Consider the following 23543-nt stretch of genomic DNA (forward strand, 5'->3'; position numbering starts at 1 on the left):
AAGAAACTTGTCTTATCTCCTTTTCACCACTAAAAAAAATCAATTGGCTATTATCCACCACTTATTATCTATAGATTTAATCAAAATCCTATATTGATCAAACTCAAATACAAACCTTGACATTGACACTTGTAGACAAGCATCAAAAGAGAAAACATTGATCAAAGGGTTCAGAGTTTGTGGAATGCGAGATGGTACAAAGTCTAAGGAAGCAATATCAGAAGGTGGGTCCCCGTGAACTTGTACATTAAGGGCACACTTTATTTGGGTTGTCCCGAAAATGAATGGGGAATGTTGAAAGTTGGTTAGATGAGTTAAACTTGTGTGTGAAATTTATATCTCAGCCAGTATCTTGGTGGACTGGAGCCTACGACACACGTAGCCAATCTTAAAATACCAAACTTTTCCAATTTTGACCCCTACTCTAACACACATACACTAGAGCCTTTTTGGCATTTCTCTGGAACTTTGTTCCCTTATGGCTGTGCTGATTAGACCCAAAAAAGAAAAAGAGAACGTTTTTAAGAATAACATTTCAGATATATAGTAAAGTTTTGGGTCAAAATATATAATTACTCTCATAATAAGTAATGAATTGGACCACCAATGTGACTAAAAACGATTCCTAAGATAATCCTACATCTAATTATGATGTGAGGAGATATGGGCAAAAAATGAATGACGTGAATTAATCATGACAAGGATCAGAGATGTTGCCAAGTAAAGCACATCCCTTCTCTGGCCAAGGAATTTTTTCGGTATGAGCTTGCCCAGTTTGGATATTATAAGGAAAATAAAATAGAAACAACATAAGAATACAAAGTGAAAAGGAGAAATCGTTATCTGGGTCATAAATTTGGTGGAGTCCACTGAAGCAGTGGCGGCCAAATTATTATCCAAAAGACCAGTGGCTCTGGGGCACTTAGTCGTCCCTGCCACTGAATGAGTGAAAACAGGAGCACCCAGCTGGTCCTTAGTAGAGAACAAGCTTAAATAGATAAATAAACACTCTAAAATATGAATTTAGTTATCGCAATGTAACAAAAACCAGTAAAAGGTAAACTGCATCTCTTGATTGAAAAGGAATGAAAATTATTATTATTTAAAAAAATAAAAAATAAAATGAAAGAAAAAAGAGTAAGCTAGAAGATTCCATACCGAGCGGAGTGGTTGGGGAATTTTAAAGCAGCGCACTAAAAGAAAGCAAGAACAGAGCATAGCCATAGCTGGTTTGACATTTGGTTGTACATTTTGAGGCCAACCCTTCGAAATGGGAAGTGGTTCATAATTGCTAAGCGGGAAGCACCTTCTTCCAGGCTAAACATTTTAAACAAACGCACATTTCTAATACCTAATATCTTCTTTTGGTCCATCAACTTTCAAACATTTCTACTTTGGCATCCAATATAGTTAAGTGCCTCATTTTAACTCCTTTCATAAATATTTAAGACAAACCAAAAAATGTATAATAACATTATTTTGTTCAGAGTAAATGTAAAATGGTTGCAACAACTTATTACAATAAAAATATAAATTAAAACGATTAGTTTAAGAAGAATTGTGGACTTCTTTCTTCTTTCTATAAACGCATCATACTCGCCAATCCTCTAAAACAAGTTTAAGACTAATTAAGATGCCTTGTTATTTTAATACAATTTCCTTTAAAAAAATGTGTTTATTATAAGTTAATGTTTTGCTATGTATTTATATTCAAAATTATTATAATATTTGAACAAATAGTTAATTCCTGCTTCAAATTTATGAATTGTTGAATAAATATATTAAAGCCAAATAACAATTATAATTTATTTTTAAGGATTCTTCATTTGTCAAGATTTAAAAAGGATATGCCCCTATATTCCTAAATTTGTTTGGGGAATTGTTCAATTTTTCTCATCTACTTTCATTAATAAATATGTATATCTTTAATGTCACCCTCCATCTAATTTGATCAAAAATGTAACAGTTTTTTTTAATTGACCAATACATCCTTAAAACTAAATATTAAAAAATATATAATTAATTAATTTTTCATTAAATAGTTTTTTCTCATATGTTGGTTGTGAAGTATAAAAACTGGAGAAAAAGATTGTATTTTATTTCTGTGTATTTTCCAACCTAACAAAGAGAGTATATATAGGTAATCGTTGCTCGCCATCGAGCAAAGAAAACAAAACTTAAGAAAAACTAAACAAATAAATACAAACACTAAACAAATGAATCAAGATAACTACAATTTTTTTTAAGCCTCAAAATTAATGAATGACAAACATATATAATTTTCGAAAAATAACTGACAAGTAATCCAGATTTTCAATCCAACCACTTCTTCAACTTACCTTAACTCATTGATCATTTTTGTCTACTCAATCATGAACAGTAAATAAACCATATTTAAAATAATTTACACATGCTGAACTCTCACCATCAATCCATCAAATCCCAAATTTCCATATGCTTGCTAACTTATTATTCTCCACTAATATAAATCAATGTCCGTTCAAGAATCAAAAAGTCTTTTAAAGCTTGTATTGAGAGGCTTAGGGAACGGTAGATAAGATAGTCATTTAGGCTCATATATACCATAAGCAATTAATCCAAACAACTCAAACCTGATATCCACATTGTAATCCAAACAACCCTAAATTTCTCTTTATTTTCCAAGATTGAGAAAAATTCACACTAGATGTATCTTTTTTTTTTCTTTTTTTTTTCAACTACACTACCCCAAACTTATGTTTTTCAATGTGAACAAACATAAGAAGTGTAGTTTATTTTCAATCTTTTTTTTTTCTTTTTTTTTCTGAATTTTCCTCTCAATCTTTCCTTTTATTTTTTTATTGTCACAACCAAATCAAACAATAACACCCATTACAAATCAATCCTCATTTATATGTTTATATGCTCATGGTATAGATCAAGGGAATGAAAAATTTATAATGAAGTGTTCAATTAGGCTCAACATAAGTGGTTAACAATAAAAAGTTATACTTTTAGGCTCGCAAAAGGGTAACTAAGGATAAACTAATCAAGGATGGCTTGAAAGGCTCAAACGTTCCAAAAAAAAATCGCCTAAATCATTTTTCTAAACAAGCATTGTCTATTATTTCGCCTCAAATAGTAAGCAAGCAAGTTCTAGAATTATTCATACAGTCTTTCCACATTCAAAATTCAGCAAGTGTAAATATTTTTAAATACAAGAATTTACCAATCATGATCAAATATTCAATTTTACAATGAATTAAAGTAATCCAAAGAAGTGGTCAAACCAAGCACACGGATTTTTTTTTTTTTTACAATCAAATATATTTTTCTCGAATTATATTACAAGTCATTCACGTATTCTCATCAGCTAATCATTATTATCTTGATTCGACAAACTCTCTCAATACCCTAACATAGAACACTATTAACACAAAAAAACCAAACACAATTTAACAAAACACAAAACACCAAACGAAACAGCCACTTGACTCAACTAACTTAACACAAGTAACTAAAAGAAAATCCCCCTTCCCCAAACTTACCAAAAACATTGTCCCTAATGTTTAAATAAAAGATAAGGAAAGGAAACTTACCTGACTCGACTCACGATGAAGGACCGGCCTCGTCATCCCCCTCAGGTGGAGGATACGCAAAATTGGGTGGTTGTGGATATGGTGGAAATCCACTTGTGTCAATGCCAAAATGAGTGGCGAAAGCTTGGTTGTAGGCATATTGGTTCTGCGCCACATTGACACTCCACAAGTGGTGCTGGAACTGTGACACCAAAGTGTCCAGCCTTTGGTTGACATTCTGAGTTCTTGGTGGTGGATGAGCAGACTGTCTTGAGGTACCTGAACTAGGAACAGCTGAAAAAGTTTTGACCTTGTTAATCATGACCAAATCATAAACTAGAGGGGGAAATTTCTCCTCTAAGTCATTAATGGGGACCCCTGCTTGCAGACACAAACTAGTGATGAGGCTAGGAAAATAAAGCCCCACATAACCAGTGACACAACACTCATTTAAATTAGCAGTAATAATATTGCCAACATCTATAGATTTCTTGTGTAAGACAGCATACAGCAATACCGCTTTACTAGGGGTGACAATGGTAAAGGCTTCGGTGGGTGTCAGATTCGAACAAATAAAATCCAACCACACTCTTTTCTCCATTGTCAACAAATTGAAGGGAAACCCCACTCAATGAGTGCCATTGAAGGTCCATTCAGTACCTGGCGGGGTTAAAGCTTGCAAAATAGTGTCCCAAGTACTCTCCTCACAAAGTTGGTCCTGTAAGTCCCTATATCATCATTTTCTAAGGTAGGCAATTTGAAAAATTTATTGATATCACTTCTGTGAAATTTCACAGTTTTGCCCCTAATAGTTGTTTGCCAGGTATAGTCATGGTGAAAAGCATTAGCATAAAATTCTCTAACTACAAGGATGATAGCAGCAATTGGAGGAGAACAGAAAACCTCCCACTTATGGGCTCTAATCACTGAGGTATACTCTTCAGGGACAATAAATTCATCTTTCCAATTGGTAGCAAACCCTCTCTCTCTAATAAGGCTACGCTTCTTATCTTGAATGTACCTAGAATTGGCTGTTGGGTTGACAAACCTAGGCACATCCTCAAAATTTAGGTCATCCTCATTCTCTATGGGTAGGGGAGGTGGTTGGTGTTTTTTCGCTTTTCCAGTTTTAGTCTGTTTTCTACTGGTGGACATTATGACACAAGAACCAAAACTACTCAAAAAAAATGCACACCCCACCAACAATTTAATCAAGGGCACCAATTGCAAAAGTGATAGCAATGTTCAATTTATAAAATTCCCCAATCAAAACAAGCACAAAACAATGATCAATTCCTTCAAATTGCAAAAGCCCCAAATTTACACCTTATAATAAGACAATGGCAAAATTCTCCAAATAAATTGAAGGGCTATTTAGGATTTTTACCCCCCGAACTATTACCACTACCGTATCGTGCCCCCTAATTTTTTCATGCCGTTAAAAATTCCCCCCAAAATATTCACAGTAATGTAAAGAAGGACTTCCGTTAACTTTCAACACATGTGGCTAACAGAAGGCTGACATGGCTCTTTATATGTTAATGTGTCTTGGCCATGTCAGCGCCATATGTGTAATTTTAAAATTAAAAAAATCTATAATCATATTAAAAATTAATGAATTAAACACTAAAAAATAGAATTAATAAATTAAACCATTTTTTATACATTAAAAAAAATAAAAACCATATTTAAAAACAATAAAATTACACACATGGCGCTGACATGGCCAAGACACATCAACATGTAAAGAGCCATGTCAGCATTCTGTGTTGAAAGTTAACGAAAATTCTTCTTTACATTACTGTGAATATTTCGGGGGGAATTTTTAACGGCCTGAAAAAATTAGGGGGCACGATACGGTAGTGGTAATAGTTCGGGGGATAAAAATCCTAAATAGCCTAAATTGAAGACCCAATGAAATTGAACATAAAAATAAGCAACTATAGTTCTCAATTTCACCAATGTCAATTCAATTTCACAAAATCACAAAGAAAAATTCAGACCCAAAATTAGGTCAAAATTTCCCAATTGCAAAATCAAGGAATCTCAATACACATGCAAATCCACCAACATGCAATACAATTATTTCAATAATATCTTAAAAATCCAGAAATAACATATATTTATCAAACACTACACACAAATTTCGGATTCAAGAGATTAGCATGAAAATTTTCTTAAGAACACAATGTAGAAATTAAAAGGAGAAAGAGGGAGGGGACTTACAATGGTAGATGATAATGGAGAGAGAGATGAAAATGAGTAGAAAAGGATTAGACTTACAAAACCTTGAAGTGAGATGGCCTCTTGAAAAAAAATTGAAAGAATGAAAGAAGGAGAGAATCAGATTTTTGGGGAGGAAAAGAAGATGAAAAGGAGAAAATGAAAATGTAAATAAGAAGAAAAAAATCTGATGCAAGTATATATATATATATATTTTATTTTTGTTATATATATATAAATTATTTTTTTAAGAGAAATACGAGATCCCCGGCAACGACGCCAAAAACTTGTTGCGAAAATTAAGGCTACGCAAGTATACGTAATTGCTTTTGTAGTTATTTCGGTAAGACCGATATCGTTCCCACGGAGACTGATTATCAAGTACCAATAGTTTATTTTATTTTCTATTTGATAATAAAAAATTGAAATTTTTAAATCTAAAATAAATAAATAACATAATTAATTGAAAAACAACAAAGAACAATAATCTTGCAGCAAACTTGATTCAAATATAGATACGAAATTAGGGATTCTAATCTCCTCTACTATCCCTTTTATTATTTATTAATGCAATCACAGAGATAATTCTTCTCATTAAGATGAAAGACATGCAAAAGTGTTAAATATTCAGATTAAGAAATATAAAACTCGACCTACTGCAAATTCTCTATATTTCTATGAGAAATCTAAACAATAGGAAGCAATGAACTCATCCCTAAATCACATAGACCAATTTGATACTCTCGTTCTAAATTGAAATCTATGTCTATTCAATTTTAGCATATCCAAATCTCACTTCTCAGATTTTGATTTGAATTCATAAATAGCATGTAAAATGTGCACAATCAATCACATACATATTCAACACAAATTGAATAGATCTTAAATGAAGAATAAATTAAAAACTTGCATTAATTCATAATAAAGATTCAAGAGATTCAATTAAAAACCCTAAATAGAACTTAGTTCATGTTTATCATTAAGAAATCCATAAACATGAAATTAACATAAACTAAAAGAAAAAGAAAAAGAAAAGAAAATAACTCTAGATGATCAATCCAATCTTCATCCAAAGCACTCCTTAGCCTCCTTTCCCAGTCCAGATATCAAAAAGTGCCTCCTTCCCTCTCATTTATCGTCATTTAAACCTAATTAGTGTTTTGTTAAACATGAAATGACTAAAACACCCTTAATTAAAAATCTGCGTTTTTCTCTTTTGTAGACATATCCTGCGGTCGCAGGATGCCATTCCTGCGGTCGCAGGAATGCTCTAGAAATGCAGAAACTCCTCTGAAGTTGCAGCCGCAAGACACCCTTCCTGCGGTCGCAGGAAGTGCTCCGAAACACGTTTTCCACCAATTTTCATCATTTTGTCGATTTTTCCACCATGTTTCCACACCTAAGCCCTTCGACACCTGAAAACATACAAAAACAAACGTAAAATAGAACAAAACAAAACAAACACCTAATACTTTTCCTGAAAAACACATAGATAAATGAGTCTAAAACTCATTTATCAATAGGGGAAATACAATTAATCATTCTAAAGAAACTGAAACGATTAGAGCACTAAGTCAATGAAACTATTCCTATTCATAACTGTTAACACCCCCCTCAAGCTGGACTGTAGATATTGATAAGTCCAAGCTTGTTTACAAGAAAATCAAATACTCGCTCGAACAACCCCTTTGTGAGAATATCGGCTAGCTGTTGCTCTGTATGTATATATCTAATACTTATGATTCCTCCATCAATCTTCTCTTTGATGAAGTGACGATCCACTTCTACATGTTTAGTTCGATCATGATGTACATGATTATGTGAAATGTTGATGGTAGACTGATTATCACAATAAAGATGAATGGGAGCTACATACTCAATTTTTAACTCCTCTAGTAGGCGTTTGTATGCCTTAAATATCCACGGGCTATTAGCGAGCTGAGGGATGGAATAATTATATCAGCCACGTGGATGTCACGTACCCGGAGCTGCTGTTACCAAGTCCTACCTCTTTAGCTCGAGGTAACCAAAGGCTTAATGAGATTACTAAGGAGTCGGGTTAGGAGCATGGACACCGCGACCTGAGAGTACATCAAGCTCGAGGTACGAGCTTGAGTTGGCACCTCTGACCCCTTATAAAGTCAACCACGCAATGTAAACGTGCATATATCAGACATCACGTGTCTGATCCATCCCTGAATTCTCGGACACGCAGCATAAACGTGCATGTTCAGGCACCCACGACTGGGTTGGGCCGTGCGGCCCATTATCCCCCTTACCTATTGATTAGACCACACTTCATTGTTAGGTTTTAGGAATTAATCATGAATGTCACAGAAGTGACATGATGGGTAAGAAGGTCACGGGATGACCCCCCTTGCCAACCCCCAGGTGCCCTCTCCCTATTAATATGGAGACCCTGGGAGTTGCAAGGGGTTGGATTTTACTTTGTAGAGAAATACCCTGTAAAGAATATCAGAAAGATAGCAATAATATTGGCTGGTTGACTAGAAGGATTTTAACCTTTGAACCACTTAAAAAAGTATTCGTGTTACCATTTTACTTTAAGATCATTCATCTATTACGGTTCATTATTTAGCACTAATCTCGCTCTTTATTCTATTAATTATCTGTTGCCGAAGAACCACGTTAACAGTTTGGTGCTTTCATTGAGAGGCTGTTAGATTGGTGCTATCGCAAAGACCCTACCATGGTAATCACTCGCTCAAGACATGGTAACGAGGCGGACCAACGTGATGGGCAGGAGGCCCATCATGCCGCCATTTCCGATGATCAGAACCCTGAGGTTCAGCAGCGGCCGGGCAAGCAGCCAATAGGCCAAGATGACACTGGAGGTTTAGCTCCCCGGCCACCTAATCCGAACCCAGATTTTTACACGGCGGTGGAAATGGAAAATGCACAGTTGAGGAGTCAGCTGGCGAAAGCTAACCAGCAGATTCAGGAGGTTTTGGCCCGACTACCCCCTCTTACAACCGACGCTAACGTTGGAAAGAGGCAAGGCGAGACTCATAAGTCCCGCCGGGGTAATCGGTCCAGGCCCGGTTGGTCGGCCAGACCCCTGACATCAAATTCCACTCCCACATCGCACCACCGGGAAACCACTTTTGAGGAACTGCCTAGGGTCGAAAAACAGTACAGCCGATTGGTTCGGACTTCAACTCCCAGCTCATTTCCGCCCTCAAGCGTGCCCAGGAGGGCTCGAGGGAGCTCGCAAAGGAGATCCAGGGAGGGCTCGCGGCGACAGCCCGCCCCGGCCAGCCGTCCTATACCTCGCTCAGACCGCCGAGCACAGGACCCGAAGGATGGTAGAGCGGAGCGGCCCCGACCTAACCTGATCTGCCCTGACGGGGCTAGGATCGCGTCTCCAGTCAGGCATCCTCCTTCACCAATAAGATACCCGTCTCCTCCTCGGCCACTCCAAGACATTCCGGCTCATGGGAGCAGTAGGAGAGATCCACCTTCCGCCGGACCTTCCCATCGTAGCCGAGCGCCCAGAGAAGTCCCGGATCCTTATCCCTAGAGGCAGGCTCTGAGTTTCTCAAATGGGAGCTATTGGACCAGAAGCCATCGAAGTGACCTCTCCGGCGGAGACCTGCGCCAACGTTTGAGCTCGGCGTAAAGTCCTCAGGCCGCCCCGAGGGGCGACCTCCGAGATCATCTAAACTCTCAAAGGGGAGACCCGGTGGGAAACGGCAGTCGTGCTTGCCAAAGGGAAGACCTGTCCGAAGTACGTGACAACGGGAATGTCCCATATAACCTATCTCAAGATAGGAGGGACAATGACCCGCCAAATGCATACAATGGATCCGAAGCTGTTGAACAGCCCCGGAACAACCAAGGAGATCAGGACAAAACCCTTGAGCGTCTGGCTCAGATGGAGGAGCTGATGAGGAAACTCTTATCAGAAAAAGAAAAAGATGAATATGATTCAAGGGACGAACTTGAGCTCTTCGCCCCCAACATAGCAGCAACGGCGTATCCACCTGGTTTTCGTATGCCTCACTTGTCCAAGTTCAACGGAGACGGGGATCCGTCAGACCATCTGGGCATGTTCAATACCTTGATGATGGCCCACAACATTGGTTCCGAGCTGATGTGTCTAATATTTCCTTCCACCTTGACTGGGCCGGCCAGACCATGGTTCAAGCAGAATAAGAAGCAGTCAATCAGCTCGTGGAAAACTTTCTCTGCTGACTTCAAGAGAGCATTCCGAGCTTCCCAGGCTGCCCGTGTCAAGGCCGACACCCTGGCAAACGTAAGGCAGCAACCCGACGAGCCTCTGAAGGCTTACTTGAGCAGATTCGCGAACGTCGCTACTCGGGCCAGAGACGCAGATGACAGCTCCAAGCTCATGGATTTGAGAATGGGAATCCTTGTCGGGGGAGGACTTTGGAAAGAGATACAAAGGAAGGGACTCAACACCGTAAATGAATTCCTAAATAGGGCCTAAGGGTGGATCAACCTGGAGGAGGTGCAAGCCTCAGCCGCGGGAACCAGCCAGGCCCTTGAATAGCCCGCTGGAGTGGGAACGGAGGTCGTGACAGCGACCCAGACCGTTACACAGAATAACCAGTTTGGTGGAGGCAAGAGAAAGGGGAGCGGAGAGGGCAACCAGCATGGCCCAAAGAAAAACAAGTCCGTAGAAAAATTTAAGCTGATCTACGTGACTTATATCGAGCTCACCCACTCTAGGGAGAACATCTTCCTAGCAAATTTTGCTCGCCTCCCCTGGAAGAAGCCGGAACCATTAAAGCACCAGAAGGGTAAGCGAGACCCTTCCAAGTTTTGTCGGTTCCACAACGACATTGGCCACAATACCGATGACTGTAGACACCTGAAGGATGAGATTGAAACTCCCATCCGAGCCGGACCCTTGGCCCAGTATGCGCGGAATAGAGTTCCCACAGGCCATCCAGCTCCGGAAGTCCCGGTCAGTCAGCCCGGGTCTCGGGTAGATCAGGACGTCCCTCCTCCCGTGATAGGAGGAGAGATCTCCACGATCTCTGGATGTCCCCATCTGGTTGGCACGAGCAGAGGTGCCCAGAAGAGATACGTCAACGAACTTAAGGCTCATAATGGAGTGGAGTTCGTCCCTGAGCAGCACCTACCAAAGCAGCAACGATTGGAGAGGCAACCAATCATATTTACTGAAGAAGATGTCAGCCACGTCCAGTTCCCTCATAATGACCCTCTGGTCGTTGCCGTGCAGCTCGCTAATCGGAGGGTTAGGAGAGTGCTGGTCGACAATGGGAGCTCGGTAAACCTATTGTTCTGGTCCACGCTGGAAAAGATGGGTTTGTCTGTCACTGAGTTGAAAGCCACCTCCATGATGCTTTAGGCATTCTCTGGAGAAGGATCGGCGGCAATAGGAACGATCGAGCTGGTGATCACCTTGGGAGAGGGACCTCGGACAGTCTCGAAACTCCTCGAGTTTGTAGTCATCGATTGTCCTGCCGGGTACAATACCATTTTGGGTCGACCTACACTAATAGCGTTTGAAGCCATTACCTCCATTCGCCACCTCGCGCTAAAATTCCCCTCTTCCACGGGGATATGCATGGTCCGTGGCGATCAACTTGCTGCCAGAGAATGCTACAGCATTTCTATGAAGGGAAAATTAAAACCCGGGCAGTTAACGATGACCGTCCAAGGTGGAAATGAGGAATCTCAGCAACTCGTGCCTAATCCTGAGATTGAAAAACCTCAGAGTGTCGAAGGGAAAAATATCATCTTAAGTGATGATATTGACCCCATAATAGGCGAGGACAAATCCGAGCTCCAAGCTATCGAAGAGCTCGAGGAGGTAAATATCGATCCACAGAATCCCTCACGGATGGTAAAGCTCGGGAAAAATCTATGTGGCGAGAGGAAGGCGGAGCTGATTAAGTTCCTGTAGGAGAACCTGGACATGTTCGCATGGTCTCATGAGGACATGGTGGGGATCAGTCCGAGCGTCATTATGCATACCCTCCATTTGGATAAAAGCGTGCCTGCGAAATCCCAGAAACAGAGGCGCCTAGGAATAACCCGAGCTGAAGCCCTAGAGGAGGAAGTAGCCCGGCTATTAAAGTGCGGCTTTATCCGCGAAGCTAAGTTCCCGGTTTGGGTCGCCAATCCTGTGTTGATCCCGAAGCCCAACGGGAAATGGCGGACCTGCATAGACTTCTCCGATCTGAAAAAAGCTTGCCCCAAAGACTGTTTCCCCTTGCCAAGGATCGACCAATTGGTAGACGCCACAGCGGGGCACGAGGTCATGTCCTTTATGGATGCGTACTCGGGCTATAATCAGATCGCCATGAATCCAGCAGACCAGGAGCACACTAGCTTCATGACCCCAACTAACGTTTATTGTTACAAGGTCATGGCATTCGGGCTGAAGAACACCGGAGCTACATACCAGAGATTGGTAAACAGGATGTTTGCCAACCAGATTGGGAAGAACATGGAAGTGTACGTTGACGACATGCTGGTCAAGTCAAAAACTGCCGATAACCATGTTTCCGACTTGGAGGAATGCTTTAAGATACTGAGAGAATACGGCATGAGGCTTAACCCGCAGAAGTGCACTTTCGGAGTCGCATCAGGGAAGTTCCTGGGTTTCATTGTCAACACCAGAGGAATCGAGGCAAACCCCGATAAGATCAGGTCGTTGCTCGATTTGCCCTCACCTCGGTCGCGAAAAGACGTTCAAGGCCTGACAGGAAGGGTGGCAGCCCTTAATTGGTTTATTTCCAAATCTACCGACAAGTGTCTACCATTCTACAACCTGCTGCGGGGGGAATAAGAAGTTCGAATGGACCGAGGAATGCGAACGTGCCTTCCTCGACCTGAAAGCACATTTAGTCGAGCCACCCGTATTGTCCAAACCAATGGCAGGAGAGCCTCTTTTCCTTTACCTAGCTGTCACAGAAGATGTAGCTAGTGTCGTATTAGTCCGAGAAGAAGACCGGTCTCAGAAGCCAGTCTATTACATCAGCAAGAAGCTTCTCGGAGCTGAGTCCCGGTATCCTTTGATGGAAAAGATGGCTTTCTGTCTCATCACGTCCTCCCGAAAGGTCAGGCCATATTTCTAGTCCCATTCAATACATGTCATAACCGATCAACCTTTAAGGCAGGTTTTGCAAAAACCTGAAGCATCGGGACGTCTGTTGAAGTGGGCTATTGAGCTCAGCCAGTTTGAGATTTTGTACACTCCGCGAACTGCAATAAAAAGCCAGGCCCTGGCTGATTTTGTGGCAGAATGCACAGGATTCCGAGAAGATCCTATGGAAGATTCACCCCAGGCCTCCTTAGTCCAGGCCTCATGGAAGGTCTTCGTAGATGGCTCGTCTAACGAGAATGGCTCCGGGGCTGGAATCATTTTGATATCCCCAGAAGGACATAGATTCCACTCGGCGTTGAGATTCGGATTCAAGGCATCCAACAACGAGGCTGAATATGAAGCTTTGCTGGCCGGGCTAAGGGTGGCCCAGGAGCTGAAGGCCAGCTCCGTTCAGTGTTACAATGATTCCCAGCTCGTGGTAAACCAGGTGCTAGGTGAATACAAAGCACGGGGAACCAAGATGGCTGCTTACCTGGCCAAGGTAAAAGTCGAGCTGTCTGCATTTGAACGGGGCTCAATCGAGCAGATACCTCGGGAGCAGAATGCCAACGCAGACGCCCTCGCAAAGCTCGCTACCTCCGGGGAGACGGAGACTGTGGGGTTAGTACCGGTAGAGTTCCTGGAGAAACCAAGCATAGAAGAAGTCGGGGTGGAGGTCGAGATGATCAACGCCAGACCGACCTGGATGACCTCCATCCTCAAATATCTCACAACAGGAAAGTTACCTGAAGAGCGTAATGATGCAAGGCGGGTACTTTACCAGGCTCCAAGGTATACAATGGTAGATGGGATATTATACCGGCGTGGGCACTCTCTACCCCTCCTACGATGTGTTCTGCCCGGCGAAGCGAAGACCATTTTGCAGGAAGTGCACGAAGGTTTTTGCGGAGATCACATTGGGGGGCAAAGCTTGGCCATGAAGATCTTAAGGCAAGGATACTACTGGCTCACTCTGTCAAAGGACTCGATCTCTTACGTCAAAAAATGTGACAAGTGCTAGCGATTCGCCACAGTTGCCCGAGCTCCCCCAGTCGAGCTGAAGATGATCTCATCCCCGTGGCCATTCACGGTCTGGGGAATCGACTTGGTTAGTGCCCTCCCTACTGGAAAGGGAGGAGTCCGTTATGCGGTGGTGGCTATCGACTACTTCACCAAGTAGGCAAAGTAGAACCCCTGGCAGCAATCACTTCAAAAAGAGTCATCGACTTCGTGGTCAAAAGCATTATCTGCCGATTCGGGCTTCCAAAGAAGATCGTATTAGACAATGGAACGCAGTTCGACAGGGACCTCTTCACCGAATTCTGTGAGAGGCACGGCATTGTAAAAAGCTTCTCCTCCGTGGCCTATCCCCAGGAAAATGGGCAGGTTGAGGCCGTCAATAAGATGCTAAAGGTGAGCCTTAAGAAAAGACTAGACGAAGCCAAGGGAGTCTGGCCAGAACAGCTCCCCTAGGTACTGTGGGCGTACCGGACCTCACATCGAACGCCGACAGGTCATACTCCTTTCTCCCTAGCTTTCGGGAGTGAGGCAGTCCTTCATGTCGAAGTAAAGGTAGCCTCGCATAGAGTCCAGGCATTTGACCAGGACCGCAATCATGAATTGCTCTGCACGTCCCTCGACCTGATTGATGAAAGACGAGAAGATTCCCAGCTACAGCTCGCGCACTATCAACAAAACATCACTCGTTATTTCAACTCGAAGGTCAGAAAATGTGCCTTTAGCATTGGCGACCTGGTCCTCAGAAGAATCTTCTTAGCCAGTAAAGATCCCAAAAACGGAGTATTGGGATCGAACTGGGAAGGGTCATACCAAATAACTGAGGTCATAAAGGAAGGAACCTACAAGCTAGCTCGGCTAAATGGAGAGGCAGTCCCACAAACTTGGAACGCCATCCATTTGAAGAAATATTATCAGTGATACCTTTGTAAGGCTTAATCAGAAAGGCCATATTTTGTTTGTTAAGTAATGAGAATTAAATCTTTCTTCATTATTGTGTATGTTTGTGGGTGTAATGTCAAGTAACCACGAAAGACCCTTTCCTAATTACTTGGGGGGCATATGTCCTGGATATAACCAGGTCGTCCTAAAAAACTTAGAAGTTAATTCAAATCGATTGATCGATGTTTTTCTTAAAAAGCACGAGATATCGATAAAGGATTAACGCGAACTAAGTTGTATCCTGGATATAACCAGGTCGTCCCAAAACTTAGAAGTTAATTCAAATTGATCGATCGATGTTTTTCTTAAAAAGCATAAGATATCGATAAAGGATTAACGCGAACTAAGTTGTATCCTGGATATAACCAGGTCGTCCCAAAACTTAGAAGTTAATTCAAATTGATTGATCGATGTTTTTCTTAAAAAGCACGAGATATTAATAAAGGATTAACGCGAACTAAGTTTTCAAATTAACATCCTGGATGTAACCAGGTCCTAAAACTTAGAAGTTAATTCAAATTGATTGATCAATGTTTTTCTTAAAAAGCACGAGATATTAATAAAGGATTAACACGAACTAAGTTTTCAAATTAATGTACTGGATACAACCAGGACTTAACTCTTAGAAGTTGGTTTAAGTTGGTTAATAGATGTTTTTCCCAGAAGAACGTAAAATTTCAATCACAACACCAACAGAAACTAAGATTATTACCAAAATGAGATAGAGGCAAAAGGATGTAAATCAATTTAAAATAAAGTTGAAAAAACCAATTGTCTCGAGGTTAAGAAACCTCATAATATAAAGTTACAAAAAAAATGTAAAGGATAAAAAGAAAAAGAATTCCTAGGCCCCGTCGGGTCGCTTTGTTGAAGTCACCACCTCGCCGTCCTACTCGGTTGCGGCCGGAGTTTCCCCGGTCTCGGAGGGCGCCTCTTGTTGGAGGCGAGCTTTGAATTTCCTGAGGAAGGACTCCCACGCTTCCGTCCTCAAGAAGGAAAAGTCACCATCTGGGTTGAAGGCCCAGCAATGGTACAACATGTTCTCCATGGAGATGGTGGAGGTCGCCTTCTCCGCCGCAAGCGCAGCCTTCTCCGCCGCAAGGGCGGTCTTAGCTCCTTCAAGGTCCACTTTCACAGCATCCAGGGCGACCTTGGTGGACTCGGCCTCCAGCAGCTTAGGTCGAGATGCGTCCAGCTCGGCCCGCACGGCTGCCAGGGCGTCTTTGGCGTCCTGTTCCTGTTTCTGGGTAGTCGCAAGGGCGGCCAGGGCAGTCTGATGCTCGCTCCTCATCTCCTCGAGCCTGGCCCTAGATCGGGATATGCTCCGGTGAAGAGCCAAAGACGCCTGCGAGAAAGAAAAAATGTATAAGGCAGATGCCTTAGAAATAAAGCAAACGAAAGGAAACGAATGGTAGAGCTTACGTACCGTGAGGGTCATCCCCAATGAAGACTCCATCACGTTCTCAAGACTCCTCGTCTCGATCTCCCGCAGGTCCCTCGGGGTGGCGTTGTAATAGTGGTCCACGGTGTAGCTCGCGGTCTCGTAGATCGTCCCCCGAAAGACATCGGGGATCTTCTCCAAGGCTCGGGGGTTCATCGAGACGCGCACCTCGGGGGGCGTATTTGGCAAGATCCCAGCGGCCGCCTTCTTTTCCCGAGCAAGGACGGGAGGTCGCGATGGAGGTGGAGCCATCTCCTTTGCGGCAGGAGGGGGTGGAGGCACCTTTTCAATGGCAGAAGGGCCTGGATTTTTCCCCTTAGCCGGGGACTTAGAGGATGTCCCAACAGCCTGCTTTGTCAACCAAAGCCTCTTCACCAAAGGCCCGGAGGGAGGATTTCCCCCTTGGAACATGGCCCGCAAGCTGTCATCCCCAACCTGCGACATCTCTGTTGAAACAAAGACAAAGCATTAATATACATGTAAAAATATTTGCACAAAACAACAAAAATAGAAGGGAAAACAGAGCTCAAGTATGTATTGAAAGGGCTCCTACCCTCCGAGCTAGAGGAGGAATCTATGGTCACGACCTCCGGCCCCGGAGCTTCAGCAGGGGAGTCTAAGATAACAACTTCACGGGCTAGAAGAGGCTCTGGGTCTGGATCTGCCTCAGGACTGGACTCTTCTACGTATTGCCTAAGACCCGGAGCTACTACACCCTCCAGGAGGGAGGGCCACGACCTAAGAATGGTTCCATACTCCTCAACAAAGGCCGACCTAAAGGCTAGGGTGTTGTCTACTACTACCGTTCCCCTAGGGCGACGCATTTCGTTACGCAGCACGAGCTGGTCAACGCACTGGAGTAAAGTAATGTTGCGGTTTGGGTCTGTTCGGTGGCGGTGGACGATTTGGTCGGGATTAAACCTAGCAAGCCTTAAGTCTGCAGTGGCCCTATCTAAATCCCTAAACAGATAAGGATTACCTTGGCCGAAGGGGCCGGCTACTGCCCTGGACTGGGCCTTCTCCACGTTTTCTTCTTGGGCGACCTCCAAGGCCCGCCTCCGCCGCACGAGGGGCACCTCGTCCTCATCTTCTCCCACGGCCTCCTCCTCAGGGATGGGCGCTATCTCGCGAGCAGGAGGGAGACCCCGCGGTCTCCTCAAGGCCAAAGTCTGGCCCGGAGAGATTAACATGCACGCCAGCATCGTCTCATCGGACACGAGCTGGCGATAATCCTTTTCGCTTGGGGGCAACCCCGCCAAGGTCTCGTATTGACCCCCAAGGGTCACGGACTTGGCCATCCTTGTGAAAATGGCAGCACGATTGTTTCTAAGTCAGGAACGAATAAAAGAGGCTAATCAAAAAATTAACTTACGAGCTGAGAATAGAAGGTACTTACGAGGATGATTGAAATAGTGGTGTTCGCAGTTGCGAAACCCCTTGGACATAAATAACTGGTCTTTAAAGTCGTTGGGGTGGCTGGGCAGCTCGATGACCGCAGCCGAATTTGGAAAACGGGTCAGGTAGTAGAACCCGTCGCCTCGCCCCCGCTGCTCCGGGCTGGCCTTGAGGCAGAAGAAGTAGAGGATGTCCGCCGGCGTGGGGACCTCCCATTCCTGCTTCAGGAATAAATATTTCAGCCCCGCTAGCAAGCGATATGAATTAGGGGGGAGCTAGAAAGGAGCCAGCTTCACGTAATTTAGAAAATCTGCGAAGTACTGGTCCAGCGGAAGAAAGGCCCCAGCCTTGAGGTGCTCGTCACTCCAAGCGGCGTACTCTTCATCGAGCGGCGCGCAGCTCCACTCGCCTTCAAGGGGAGGTTGGGCGTCTAGGGCGCCCCTCCCAATCTCAATGTTATGGGAAAGGAATATTTTATTCACTTTCCCCTGGGTGGTGACCTTCGAGGCGATCCTCTCAGCCTCAAAGAAACCTTCGAGCCCCACCTCGAGCTCCTGCTCCACGGCTGGACCGAAGGCGGGGATCGAGGAGTCCATGACCACCTCCTTTCCCTTGTTGGTTTGCTGGGAAGACGAATTGCCAGCACTTTTCTTGGGTGCGCTCTTCTTTGGTCCCATCTAGTCGCCTACGAACAAAATAAGAAAACTTAGAAAGGGCGACCTAAGCATAAGAAAGAATCTAGCGCGAAGTGTTTCCTTTACACGGGCTGAGGTAATCTCAGCCCGTGGAGAGTGAGACCACGCGGTTCTATGAACACGCACTTGTGCTCCCAACGGGTCCCTGATTACTCGGAATCCGTGTGTCAGGAGGGTCAGAGTAAAAGTTTGCCTTGGAAGGAAAGTTTCAGTAGGCAAACAGTGCAAAACCGCCTGTGAAGTGTGTCCCCTAAGCTACCCGGTTTTTGCACCCTAAGAGTTGGCTATTCCAAACAGGCATACAAAAATTTTACCTAGAGAATTTCCCCAGAAAGTGTACCCTATGAGCCATGCTTCTAAATGGTTTTTCCTACGGCCGGTGCCCCTAGGATAAGAACCTATGCCCAAAATACCAGCAACATGTTGCATGCGACTACAAAAACAACTTACCTAAGCAACAGTGAAGAAATTTTTTTAAACAAGCACAAACGGAGGACTTACAGAAATGTTTTGCTGTAATAAGATGGAAAGGGTCGTCTGGGTTGGAATCCTGCTGGGATTGCTGGTGCCGAAGTCTCGAAGAAGTTCTCGTGCCTGAATTTCTGGAACGCTAAGAACAGTGACCGGAAGAAAGAGAGGGTTTTGAGATTGAGAAGAAAGAAGAAGATGAGAAAATGAGAAAATTTTCAAATGAACGGGTAGCCCATGCGAAAGGTGCCCACCCCTTTTTATATACGTAAACGGCCAAAGGAGGAGGGCCGTTGGATCGCCTTGATGTAGGATACGAGGATCACTACTCAAAAGACGAAACGACGGCCGAGTATAGGCTAGGCCATTTAATGCGGTTCTCGGAAGACGTACCGTCACCAACCACGATGATCCACGTATTCGATACCAGCGTAATGGGCGGAATGTGAAGAGTCCACACAGAAGCCTAAAAGCAACCACTGTGGCCCCAGGTGCGTCATATGCCACGAGCAGGGGCTTGGGGGGAAAATGTACGCCCTAAATATCCACGGGCTATTAGCGAGCTGAGGGATGGAATAATTATATCAGTCACGTGGATGTCACGTACCCGGAGCTGCTTTTACCAGGTCCTACCTCTTTAGCTCGAGGTAACTAAAGGCTTAATGAGATTACTAAGGAGTCGGGTTAGGAGCATGGACACCACGACCTAAGAGTACATCAAGCTCGAGGTACAAGCTTGAGTTGGCACCTCTGACCCCTTATAAAGTCAACCACACAATGTAAAGGTGCATATATCAGACATCACGTGTCTGATCCATCCCTGAACTCTCGGACACGCAGCATAAACGTGCGTGTTCAGGCACCCACGGCTGGGTTGGGCCGTGCGGCCCATTATCCCCCTTACCTATTGATTAGACCACACTTCATTGTCAGGTTTTAGGAATTAATCATGAATGTCACAGAAGTGACATGATGGGTAAAAAGGTCACGGGATGACCCCCCTTGCCAACCCCCAGGTGCCCTCTCCCTATAAATATGGAGACCCTGGGAGTTGCAAGGGGTTGGATTTTACTTTGTAGAGAAATACCCTGTAAAGAATATCAGAAAGATAGCAATAATATTAGCTGGTTGACTAGAAGGATTTTAACCTTTGAACCACTTAAAAAAGTATTCGTGTTACCATTTTACTTTAAGATCATTCATCTATTACGGTTCATTATTTAGCACTAATCCCGCTCTTTATTCTATTAATTATCTGTTGCCGAAGAACCGCATCAACAACGTTTAATCCAAATTGCTTCGCATACTCCATGGGCCATGGCTCTATATTCTGCCTCTGCACTGCTCCTCGCAACTACCGTTTGCTTTTTACTTCGCCATGTAACTACATTACCCCAAACAATCGTACAATACCCAGATGTAGATTTTCTATCATCAACTGACCCAGCCCAATCTGCATCTGTGAACACTTCAATCTTCCTCTCGTTTGTTTTTTTGAAGAAAATACATTTTCTTGGTGTTTGCTTTAGATACCTCATAATTCTATATACTGCATTGAGATGTCCCTGGCAAGGATTATGTATATATTGGCTGACTAGACTTACCACAAAGGCAATGTTAGGTCTAGTATGTGAGAGGTAGATGAGCTTCACTACTAGCTGTTGGTACCTCCCTTTGTCAACTAGACTTCCTTCAAACATTCTCCTCTTGTCTCCAAGCTCAATTGGAGTCTTGCTGGGCTTGCTACCAAGCATTCCTATCGCCTTCAAGAGATCGAGAGTGTATTTCCTTTGGGACACAAAAATCCCTCTTTTGCTTCTAGCAAATTCCATTCCCAGAAAATACCTGAGAGCACCGAGATCTTTGACTTCGAACTCCTTTGCTAACCTTTCTTTAATCATACTCATCTCTTCAGTATGGTTGCCAGTAACAAATATGTCATCAACATACACGATCAGAACTGACATTTTCCCTTCGATTGAGTGTTTGATAAAGAGAGTATGGTCAGTCTGACCTTGCACGTATCCAAGCCCCTTGACAACCTTTAGAAAACGATTGAACCATGCTCGAGGAGATTGTTTTAGACCGTAGAGAGATTTTTTTAGTTTGCAGACTTTAGTTGAATTGAGAGATTCTTCAAAACCCGGAGGCTGACTCATGTACACCTCTTCTTCCAGCTCGCCATTCAAGAAAGCATTTTTTACATCGAGTTGATGCAATTCCCAATCCAAGTTGATTGCTAACGAGAGCAATACTCTGACAGTATTGAGTTTCGCAACTGGAGCGAATGTCTCAGTGTAGTCAATTCCATAAGTTTGAGTAAATCCCTTGGCAACTAATCGAGCTTTGTACCTCTCAATGGATCCATTTTCATTGTACTTAACTTTAAACACCCATTTACACCCTATTATCTTCTTATCTGGTGGTAACTCTACCAATCTCCAAATTCCATTATGTTCAAGTGCTTTTATCTCTTTGAGAACTGCTGCCTTCCATTGAGGAGTATCAAGTACTTCATTGATGTTTCTGGGATTCACAAAATCTGATAGACTAGAGGTAAAAGCTTTAAATAGAGATGATAATTTTGAATAAGAGATGAATTTCGAAATAGGGTGTTGAGTACAAGATCTAGCTCCTTTTCTTAATGCAATAGGAATGTCTAGATTTGACTGAGTGTTTGAGGGAGAAGTACTTGAATCATTTGCGGGAAGTGGTTCTATCACCAGATCGGCCTCTTTGACTGTGATGAGGATTTGTGACTTGTTGATTTCTTCTGGAATACACCCAAATTTATTTTTGTAAGTCTTGAGGAGGTCTTTCTGTTTCTAAGATGTTCTCAGAAGAAGAAGAAGAAGAAGGATTTGTTTTTCCTAGATCTGAAGAGAATGGAGTGTCTATAAGTTTTTCTGGATCTGAAGAGAATGAAGTGTATAAAGGTAATTCTAAACTCCACGACTACTGAGCTTCTTGCTTGTGATGACTGTGCTCCCCCTGAAGCAAGGTGGGGGGTGAAATATGGAACTTTTTCAAAAAAAGTTACATCACTTGAGATGTATGATTTTTTTGTGAGTGGACAATAGCAACGATAACCTTTCTGGGTAGGAGAATAACCTAGGAACACTGTTTTTATTGCTCTAGGATCAAGTTTACTACGATTGTGAGAGTGAACATGAATAAAGGCAGTGCAACCAAAAACTTTGATTGGTAGAGAATTTGAAGAAGTGTGAGGATAGAGTGATTGAAGGACAGAATATGGTGTTTTGAATTGAAGGGGTCGACTTGGAAGGCGGTTAATGAGGTAAGTAGCAGTGAGAACAACATCGCCCCAAAGATATTTTGGAATATGCATAGTGAACATGAGAGCACGGGCTACTTCTAAGAGGTGGCGATTTTTTCGTTCAGCAACCTCATTCTGTTGCGGAGTATCGACACACTAACTTTGATGAACAATCCATTTTGGAGAAGGTAGGGACCAAGAGTAGTATTGAAATATTCAGTACCATTGTCGGTACGAAGTATTCTGATAGAGGTTTGAAATTGTGTTTGGATCATATGATGAAAGTTTTGAAAAACCTGACATGTATCAGACTTATGCTTAAGCAGATAAACCCAAGTAATACGTGTGTGATCATCAACAAACGTAATAAACCAACACTTACCATGAGAAGTAGAGACCTTGGAAGGTCCCCAAATATCACTATGAACAAGAGAGAAAGGACTAGAAGGTGTATACATCCTTGGAGGAAATGAAACACGTGTATGTTTGGCAAATTGACATATATCGCATTGAAATTTAGCAACCTTTTTATTGATAAATAAAGATGAAAACAGATGTTTTAAATACAAAAAACTTGGATGCCCAAGTCGACAATTCCATAACATAATGGTGTTAAAATTGGAATAAGAAACGGAGTTTGAAACATAAGTAGAAAAAGAACTTGGAACTTTGTTGATTGGATGTTGTCTGTTGAAGAAATAAAGTTTGTCACGAAGCAAGGCAATTGTTATCGGAAGTCAATTTGTGAACAGAAATTAAATTGCACTTCAAAGAAGGAACATAAAGAATTGATTTAAGAAGTAAATCAATAAACAATTTAATGGTGTCAATTCCTGCAATAGGGGATTGAGTGTCATCTGAAATCTTGACACTAGTTTTTGTCGAATAGGGACAATAAGAATCAAACAAATGAAATGAACCTGTCATGTGATCTGTTGCACCGAAATTGATTATCCACAGAGTTTGGGCAGCGGAAGAGAAATTACCGGAATGTGCCACTGAAGCACTATGAGATTCGAATCCAGATTTGGGTGCCATGGAAGATCGACTCAAGAGAGTATACAACTGTTCAATTTGTGCATTACTGAAGGAAGGGACAACAGTATTTTTAGTTTCACTTTGAACTTGGTTGGCTTTTTTGTCATTCTGGCGACGAGGAGTCTAGTTTGGTTATTTTTCGTGAATTTCCCAACAGGTAGACCGAGTGTAACCATGACATTGGCAATGATCACACCAAGGTCTAGCCCTTACGGTTAGGTCGAGGATCAGGATTGGATTTGCCAGATGGTGGCGGACCAGTTTTGGAAAGAAGAGCTGAACTTTCAATAGATTGTAGTTCTGGGTTAGTGAGCATGACACGACGGCGTGCTTCTTCACGTCTGACCTCAGAGAATGCTTCTTCAGTATCAGGAAATGGAGAGCGACT

The 23543-nt window shown here is 42.8% G+C and overlaps 1 protein-coding gene across 1 annotated transcript; it reads right to left on the reverse strand.

The window, feature by feature from the left end:
• Positions 1-15563: 15563 nt before the first annotated feature.
• Positions 15564-16711, reverse strand: LOC133821176 (uncharacterized). Its single transcript, XM_062253639.1, has 2 exons — positions 16268-16711; positions 15564-16186 (listed from the first exon to the last, which is right to left on the reverse strand). Exons 1-2 carry the CDS (start codon positions 16691-16693, stop codon positions 15731-15733), a joined length of 882 nt encoding a protein of 293 aa, XP_062109623.1. The 5' UTR covers positions 16694-16711; the 3' UTR covers positions 15564-15730.
• Between the last annotated feature and the right edge of the window lie 6832 nt (positions 16712-23543).

This window comes from Humulus lupulus, chromosome 3 (assembly GCF_963169125.1).
Source record: "Humulus lupulus chromosome 3, drHumLupu1.1, whole genome shotgun sequence".
Lineage (NCBI taxonomy): Eukaryota > Viridiplantae > Streptophyta > Magnoliopsida > Rosales > Cannabaceae > Humulus > Humulus lupulus.

What these genes read in the sequence shown, in the direction of transcription:
- LOC133821176 (XM_062253639.1), bottom strand. Translation starts at nt 16,693, where the DNA reads ATGTTCCAAGGGGGAAATCCTCCCTCCGGGCCTTTGGTGAAGAGGCTT. An exon ending in CATTGGGGATGACCCTCACG is followed by an intron (nt 16,187 to 16,267) that starts GTACGTAAGCTC and finishes TCTTTCTCGCAG; the next exon opens with GCGTCTTTGGCTCTTCACCG.